At 42.8% G+C, this 9416-nt stretch overlaps 1 protein-coding gene across 1 annotated transcript in view; it reads right to left on the reverse strand.

The window, feature by feature from the left end:
- Positions 1-9157, reverse strand: part of ACER3 (alkaline ceramidase 3) — a 52865-nt gene extending 43708 nt beyond the window's left edge. The window contains exon 1 of the mRNA XM_026097900.2: positions 8943-9157. Within this exon, the coding sequence (XP_025953685.2) occupies positions 8943-9045 (103 nt within the window). The 5' untranslated portion in view covers positions 9046-9157. The remainder of the gene's footprint in view (positions 1-8942) is intronic.
- Positions 9158-9416: the final 259 nt, after the last annotated feature.

The raw sequence follows: 9416 nt of genomic DNA on the forward strand, positions 1-9416 counted from the left end.
CAATACGAGCTGGCAAGGGTTATCTGTTTTTTCACTCTGCTACTTCTAAAGAAAGCCATGAACTCTGGTATTACTGCTGCTGCTAGCCGCAGCTTTATGGAGATGGCATTAAACTGTATCCATTTGCAAAAGCCAGACCTGCGGGCACAGGGGGCTACGAACAAAAGTGCATTGCCAACCTTCTTTCTAAACTTCTGCTACCAAATTGAAAAATGAAAGAAAAGAGTTTCACTTCTCCAGTTGTCTAGACTGTTTACTCACGCAATGGTCCGCACATTGCACATACTTAGTCCTCTCTGCTTCTATGGGTCATTCCCACAGCTGTGAAAAAGACTTGGGAAAAAAACAAACAAAGCAAAAAACAAAGAAAAAAAGACGAAGGCATGATTTTTCCACTCATGAGCAAATTTGACCTGGAGCTGCTGCTCTGAGTTTATATACATATATATAAGTCTACAAGATTTCAAAAAAATCTGTATCCTGTGGGAGGAATGCAAGGACTATTTGAAAAAATATGCCCTGAAACACTCTTCCTTCTGACTGTAACAATCCACAGAGCAGGCTGGGGCCAGCACTAGACCTGGCAACCACTGGCAGGAGGAAAGCATGGAAACTCCCTCCAGCAGCAATCATGTCTCAAACGAGAATCATACAAACATGCCCTTTCTTATACAGCAAATTTTGTTAAGTATATGTAGAGGAAAAAAGACACCTATTTTACTTAGCAGAACAAATGCGAATTCCATGTTGTGACAACAAGCTCAGTTCTTTGGGTCATTTTATCTCCCTGCTGTAGGTGACCCATTTGTCTTTAGAGAAAGTCACATCTGCAGATCCCATTTCTCAAAGATGACATGCAAATATTTCTTCAGATATTATTGTTTTTCCTCATGGTAAGGTCAAAATACCCATCAGAAGAGATCACAGTAGCATGCTTTCCAGTTGAGAAGCAGGCCTCTGCCTAAACAAAGAAATGCGTTGACTAGGGAAGATGGGGGGGGGGGGGGGGGGGAAGATGAACAAATAGCAGATCTAAAACAGAGGACAGAAATACTCTGTCCCAAGATTGTCAGTGCTCCAAAAGATTAGTTCTAATGCTTAACCATGCTATAACAGCTGTCCAGACTATTCCTTTGATCTAATATTGCATCTGACTCCTTGATGATGGATCTTGTCCAAATGAAAATCATCATCCAACTGGAATTAGCAGTTACTGAAAATCCAGCCTACAGGGTAGTAGCATCTTGAACCTTTGCTGCGAATATTAAGCTCATTAAAGCGCTGTATGAATCAGAGAGCTTCCAAGGTCATATTTTATGACCACAAGGTTGATACCTTAAAATCCTACTAGCGCTGGAATTCCTACAAAACATTTTCAGGTGTCCTGTGCCAAACACCCATGACTCAGAGAAAAGCAGATGTGAAGGAAGAAACTGAGGGAGAGGGAGGTACGGCTGTTGTGTGTTACATACACTGTCCTGGCTTCCCTCACCTTACGTGAACTGCTAGGGGCAGGCAGCTGTCCAGTTCCCCTCTGGCACCACTACTTCTTCTAATTCTGATTGTCTGCTTTCCTGCCTAAAGATGACTTAGCCTTCCCTCCTCCCCAAATGTGAAAGTCAAATATCAAACTACTGGGCTGAACCCTGTCCAGAAAAACCAGCCCACATTCTTGTTCCCTTCTCCAGCTCTTCTGATTACAGAGGAGAATCAAGGCAACCTTGTTTGTACTGAGCTACAAGGGAAAATGTCCTCTGCTCACAGAACCAGCTTGAGATCCTTTAAGGGACACTGACCCTGTACAGATCATTTCTGGGTCACTCCTGGGAGCTAGCAGGGACACTAGGTTCTGCAAACAAGTCCAAAGAGGAATAATCTCTCCCCAGCAAAACCAAAAGAAAATAGAATGATAAAATAAACTAAAGCCCTGGGACGCAACTGGGAAACAGATACACTGCTGAACGTTACTCTCAATGTTGAAATAAAGTTTGGAATTTCCCTCAGGAAAGCTCTGCAGTTTGGAGAGCAGGCTGAGTCACCAGGTGCCGGAAAGGCAAAGAGCTGGAGAGGAACCTTGTACCGCTAGGGAGGCGCAAAGGGTGCACGAACGACGGAGAGGGCTCGTTCTGCTTCCCAGGCTCCAAACGGACTGAAGCAAATACTCCGCCGGAAATACATGGACCTTCCCGCAAAGGAGGTAATGATGATTCTCCAGGGGCTGCCTGCATCGATCACCGAGCAAACGTCAGTTTTTCGGTCACTGATCATATTGCTTATGCAGCATATTTCTTCAAGCAAATTAAAAGGGGGGGGGCAGGGAGACAGACAGAAAAAGATAGCCTGATCAGATACTTCAGGTTTTTGAGATAGCACAAAAAATACCAGGGTAAATTACATTTGCATTTTCAATTAGACAAAGGAGTCTGCGTCTGAAACCTTACATCTAGATGGTGCTCAGCAGAGTAATCACTGTGACTCCACCCAGATCTTGCCCTACATGGGGATTTTCACATATTCAAATCAATTAATGGTAAAAGATCAACACTAAAGCAGTTTTTCTCTGGTTTTCGAGCTGTAACATGCTCTAGGAACTTCTCTCTTTCTGGCACCTTTCTTCCTTCTCTGTGATGCTTCTGTAACCACAGAAAAACCAAGCACCTTTAATTCATGCAGCAGCTCAGCTTCTCCACTAAGGGACTGAAAAATCGCTGTAATTACTGAGGGAGGTGTATAGAGTCCCACGCCTAGAAAATGCAAAGGTAGTTAGCTGGTGACTTGTTAGTCACCACAAAAAATAAAAATCACTCTTGGTTCTCTCCTACTATTATAAATTTATGACACATGTTTTGAACTAAAAGAACTCTTCGAATTTTCCTAATCTTGCACGATCCATGAACCTTTCTACGATCCCCTTTAGGATTCTGAGCTAGTTATAGAAACATTAAAGCATGCTAGCACTTGCATTCATTCCAAGATAAAATGACCGCATGGTGCTGAGCTGCTGGGGTCGGACAGAATTCCCAGAGTTCCTTTTAACATTTTTAGAGTGATTATTAAAATCTTTATTTTGTTTAAAAAGTATCTTCCCCACTGTTCTGTGAAAGACTCGCGCAAATAAGGAATATGCATTTCACAAATATCAGTTTCAAACAAAAAACAAAGAAAAACAGACTAAAGACATTTTCGTCTTTCAATTATGACAACTGTAGTTTTTATTTGTGACTAAAGACTGATTTAAAGTCATTTAAAAACCAGCCGTGTTACCTTGCTATAATACATATATTTTTATATATTCTGCAAATTCCTATCATGCAGTTCATAAACTTCTCTGCCTTAGTTTGTGCACAGCAAAATTAAATTGTACAAATGCCACTGCTCTGTTAACATTTGGAGTGGCAGATGTCCAATTGCCAGCTGCACAAGAACTGAATATGAAGTGCTAATTATAGTGTAATCCAACGCTTTGTTAAACCATATTTAAGAATTTTATTGTCACTTAATAACAACACAAGTATTAGTAGATAAACACACATGTGGTGAATTACCACAGCATCCATCAAGTTTTAAGTACATTGGTAACGTGTTGGATAAATGAGAACGAGTTGATTGGACAAACCTGCACTTTCCAAAAGCGTTTTGACCCTGTCTTTCCATGAAATTCTTGGGAAAAATGGAAAACTAAGCTGTCAGGAGTTAAAAGATAAACCTGTGTCATAGATTAGAAACAGAGACAAAAAAGGAAGGGTTAAAAAAAATTCATTCATCGCAGCAAAAGGCATCAGAATAGTGTCACAGGTTTATCTGATGGCTTAAATCAAGTATATTCATTTATGACCTATGAAGGGAAGCAAAAATAATGCAACAGCATTTGCCAATGACTTAAAGTTATTTCAAATCATTAAACAGAGGAGAAAGCGTGACAGTAGGGACCATCTGCCTGCCTTATGAGTTTACTTCTGCTACATTACTCTTTGAAGAAAGGAACCCCTCTATCAACTTTTTCTCTCTCCGCAGCACAAGTGTTCATCTTAAAAAGCATCCCACAGCGAAGCACCATTCTATATACTCCACTTGACTTTACAGCCACCATCAATTAGTTTAATTTTCCCTTTTCCTCCATACTGCCCCCCAAGGTGAGGGAGCTCCCTGAAGGAGCCCGATAAACTTAAAAAGGAAACCTGTGATGTGGCTTCCTGCAATTAGGTCGTTAAACTTGCACACTCAAATCCCTTTCAGCCTTAAGAAAAAATCTGTGAGACTGTGACATCGTCTTCGTTTAAATCCCAGTTTAGAACTCATCTGTCATGACGACTTTATATAATTTAGCCACTTCTAGGCGGTTGGCCTGATGACACCCAATTAATCCTGATGATTCTTCCTTCATCCACCACTTTATTATTGAACGAACAGACAGATAAAATATACTGTAAGCATTTGAAGACAGAGAGAGTTGGATTTGTTTTATTTTTATTTTTTAATTTGCAAGGATAATACCTAACCCAACAATCTCTGGCCCTTTCCAAGGCCTCTGACAAAAGAACTAAAATACTGCCAGATGTCTGAAATGACAGGGTAACAGTATACGTGTGGCAGTCAGAATTCAATATTAATGACATTATTCTAACTTCAAGTAAATTTTGCAAATCAGTAAGTTCAAAAGCAATGGTCCCCATGCACAACAGAGATGCAGGTATCTTTGTTGACAGCTCAGTGAACATTGCCTTTTTTTTGAGTTTTGCTAAGAAAACAATATTTTTACATTGTTGTTTGCAACAAAGAATGCTCTGATGGCACTTTGCGTGTGAATGAGATGTCCCTCATCTAACAACACAGGTAACAGTCATCTTATTTCAATATACCCATAGCAAAAATAGGAAGAATTTAAGAAAGATCAACAAAAGTGACTAGAAACATAGGCAGGTTCTCACAATCTGCTTTTTTTCTAAATAAGGATCCCAAAAAGAAGGCACTGTTACAGTGATCTGGTAGACAGATACTCAATAAAAATAAAAAGCAGTGGATTTAACACTGGTAATAGAAAGCACCTTTTCTTATATGAAGGTAGCAAAACATCCTGTCATAGAATCAGAAGCCAAGAAAGAAGTGATTTCTACCAATTCCCTGGAAAGCCTGAAGCCATATTCCAGATGTTTTCTGCTGGAAATGTCAACATAAGGCTCTACTATCTCAAAAGCAGTCATGCTGTAGACGGTGCATATTGCTCACGGACAACAATTGCTCAAGGCAGCATTTCACATACTTGAAAACATCAGTAAAGCCTGATCTGCACTGAAAAACACCACTAAGTTCACAGCACCAACAAATCCCCCCCACCCCTATCGTTTTTCTGACTGAGAATTATAAACCCCTCAGGTACCGCAGAGGGTTTCTTTGAATTTAAAGTGTTTGTTTAAAATGACACTATTCTCAATGTTTTCAACAAAGGAAATATATGAAGGTGAGTTATACTCATTCCTCATATTCTACAAGATAAACCTTTCTTACAGTCATAACAGCGGATGCAGGAAGGGTAATCCACTGGTCACATAGACTTTCAAATCAAAACAGACCCCCAAAACTGAACATTACATAGGCTAAACTGACCTGAAACACAACCCCTTTTAAAAGAAGGGCGCACTGTAACATTTAAGCACTTAGTGTTTTAACAACAGCACTTACATTTGACCTTGCTCTGTTTGCTTGGGTGGGAGGGTAGGGTTTTGTTTATTATTATTTTGCTAATATTGGTATACAAGAGCTTGAGCAATTTAGCATAAAGGCACCGGGAGCTGAAAAAGATTAGTTCAAAACAAATGCATCCATATTGCTTGCCCTCCAGCACATAGGAGTAAAAACAAGCGTCTGAGAAAGCCTGAAGAACCAACTACTACACCATACGATAGAGAAGTAAGAGTCATTTTAGCGCCTAACACGGTTAAGCTGGTAAAATAATTCTCTTCAACAGGTTTTCAATTTCAGTTGGTTTAATATTCTACAGAAAGACGTAGAGCAGTTAGTCATCCATCATCATGAAGGAGGAAAACTGGCTAGGTGCAAATTCAGAAAGGCAAAAAAAAGGGCATTTTTCATTATTAAAAACATGAATCTTTGAGTATGAATCATTGTGTTTGGGGTACATCAAGAGAGAATGCAAATATGAAGTGCTATAGAAACAACACTGTAACATGTTACCTCACCTTCACATCTCTGAATAAATAGATTTGATTAGCTGCCATCATTTACTAATTCTTTAGAGAATGAATGGCAAAGAACTGCACGTAGGCTTCTGGAACACAATGCAGCAATTTGTACTAAAATTAGCATATTAAAAACAAATTGTTACATGGCAGGAAGACTTAATTTGCATGACAAGCTTTCAGTTTGATTCCTCAGCATGCTTTAGAAACCTAAGGAAAACATAATATTTGACTTGAACCTGCTAGTATCTTTCAAGCTTCAGGCCTCCAATGGTTTCTTATAAATTACTTTACATAAATTAAATTTAAAGCATTTAATGCAAAAAATTTAAAAATATACCATCACTGTAGCTGTTACCAAGAGAGCAAGAAGTCCAACACCAATTTTCACTTTTCTGTAAATTAAATAACACTTAAAATAGGCCATATATGAGTTTTAATAACAGTACCATCAACTGCAACATCAAAAATCACCATAATAAGAACTTTGAGAGAGACAAGAATCACCATTTTTCTACTTTCTGTTTTGTTTTTTCCATTTGAATATTTGGTAGAGTAATGAGGCTATAAAGGCAGAGCAACTGGCAGAAGACAGTTGGGTCACACACAGACCCCAAATATATTCCCAGCTGTTTTGTTAACCCTACTAGATTTCAGAATAACCTTTCTCTAATCTTCCAAAATAATTAGCTTCAAATTCACTCTTTTAGAGAAAGCTGGGAAAGAACCTTTGGCTGTTTTATGAAAGATACGTTGCCAGTCCTTTTGTGCTAGCTAAGTTTGAAATGTCGTGGGTTCATATCATCAGAAAAAAAAGAAAAAAGAATTTTATTTCCTCTGACCTTTACAGTGCTGTTATTATTACTACTATCTAAGCCATTTTGCCATAACCACTGAAATTACCTAGTGTTAAACTAACCCTAAAATAAGGAGGGTCTATTTACTGTTTTGCTTTTTAACCTGGACCATTGCTCTAATTTACAGCACAGCCCTTACACAGAGCTGCTTTAGCACAACTGAAGGAACAACAAACCATGGTCCCAAACACTAAAACCTTGAGGGGGAACCAGAAGTCTTTAAAACAGCTTTTCGATTGTGGAAAACATACCACATAATTAATCCCTTATTCTTCAGAACAAACACCTTTCTACCTCGCACTTTTGATCTCAACCTCATCTTCTTTCTCCTGCATAATCTAGAGGAGGATGAAACCTATCAATTCACATGTCCAACAATGCAAGGATTATTTCAGAATTTACATACACACACCAGCAGTCAAATTTATTTTTACATGGGGGAAGTAACATACCTTCCTCTTCCCTATGCAGATTATTTCACAAATTACTTTTTATCATGAGGAAAGCACAAAAATATACGCCTTGCAAAACTGCCATTCTATTTAAAAACTCCTAAGTATGGCCCGTTCTCAAAAATTATTAAGTTTTGTTCCTTTTTAAACAGGCCTGCCCCTTTCACCCATAAATCTACAAACCAACTTCCTTCTACCCGCTGTCTGTGCTACTGTTATTCGGCTGCTGTGCTCCTTCCCATTCCCACACTCCAAAACCTCTTTCACAGCTACTGGCTTTGGTCCTTCACCCATGTCGCTGTTCACAGTCGGAAGTCACAGCCCAGAAACTTCCACCTCCTGGATACCGAGCGCGCCCGAAGCACTGCCGAAGCAGCTCTGCTATGCGAGCGGCCTTTTCGGACTGCCCACTCCGAGCACTTGAGGGGAGACCAACCTGCTTGCCTTCCTACGAATTTCCCGGAGTCTTAGCGTTTCAAAAGCAGCCTCTTATCTTTGTGCAAGCGAGAGCTTTTAGAGGACTTTGGAGAGCTTTTTGGGTGTCTAGGAAGATAGCATGTAACTACAACCACTCCACCCTGTAAACTCACTGCCCAGCACACAAAAATACCTAATTTTGCTGCAAAGCATCAGTGAGGGAGGTCCAGGATCCTTTAGCCACTACCGCAATATACTGTATGTGCCGACCACCTCAATTCCCGCGCCCCTAGCTGAGGCTTCAGTTGAAGCACCACCTCCTTTTAGGAAAAGACGCTTGGATACTTCCAAATTCCTGGTTAAAACCTGAATAACCGAGATGGGAGAGGAGGACATGGGCCTGCTCTGCTCCTTCTCAAGACCCACCACCTGCAACATGACGACGGGGCCGAGAGCACCAGGAGGCCGGCGGGGCGACGCCATCTCTTCCCCACAAAGTTCTCTCACCATTAATCGATCTGAGTGCCTCGAGGCTGGTGGGGCGATGCCATCTCTTCTCCATGAGGATTTCTTACCATTAATTGAGTGTCTCTCCCTGCACCGCAGCGCTCGGCTGGACCTGCCGCAGCTGGCCAGTCCTTCCCACCTCTGTGCGGCAGGAGACCCGCGTCGCCTCGCAGCACAACACCCAAGAAACATTAGCAAAAATTCCCCGCTTTTTTTTTAAAAAAACTTCTTTCCCCCAAATCCTTGCGGCACCCCTGGTTTTAGTGCCGAGCACCCCGGACACCCGGCCTCGATGCCCCGGCGCTCTCTCCACACTCGAGGCGGGGGAGGGGCCTAGCCTGCGCCGACCCCCTTGCTCAAGGGAAGGGGGGACGCAGATTTTAGGGCGAGGGGAGCCGAAAAAAGGGAACCCCCCCATTTTCACCTGTCAGGGCTAGCTCAGGGCAGGGGGCTCCCAGGCCCTCACCTAAGGGGGGGTAGGGGGGTCCCCGCCGGGGGCCCGGGGCACTCACAGAACTCGGCGATGTAGTAGGAGACGGCGTAGTTCTCCTCGCACCACTCCAAGGTGGAGGTCGGCGGGCCCCAATAACCCTCCCGGTCGGCGGCCGGAGCCATCGCGGCGCCCGCTCCAGGCCGCAGCGACGAGACGAGCGAGGCAAGAGACGAGCGGCGGCGGGGGAGGGAGGGAGACGCCGGGCCCCAGGCGGCCGCGGCGGGCGACGGCGGCGGGGGGGGGCGGCGGCGGCCCTGGGCCCGCCCGGCCGGGGGAGGAGCCGGGAGCGGAGCCCGGGCGTTGCCATGGCGACGGGCTGAGGCCTAGCCGCGGCCTGGCCGCGGGGCCGCCAGTTGCGCCATTTTTTTTTTACATGCGTGTGTGGAAACATGAATAAACATTTTTTTTTTCTTTCAATGAGGCGAGGAGGTGGCAGGGAAAACATCGGCGCGGTTTGGGCCGCCTCCCTGCCTCGTAGCGCTTTAGCGAGCGG

The sequence above is a fragment of the Dromaius novaehollandiae genome, chromosome 1 (genome assembly GCF_036370855.1).
Source record: "Dromaius novaehollandiae isolate bDroNov1 chromosome 1, bDroNov1.hap1, whole genome shotgun sequence".
NCBI classification, from domain to species: domain Eukaryota; kingdom Metazoa; phylum Chordata; class Aves; order Casuariiformes; family Dromaiidae; genus Dromaius; species Dromaius novaehollandiae.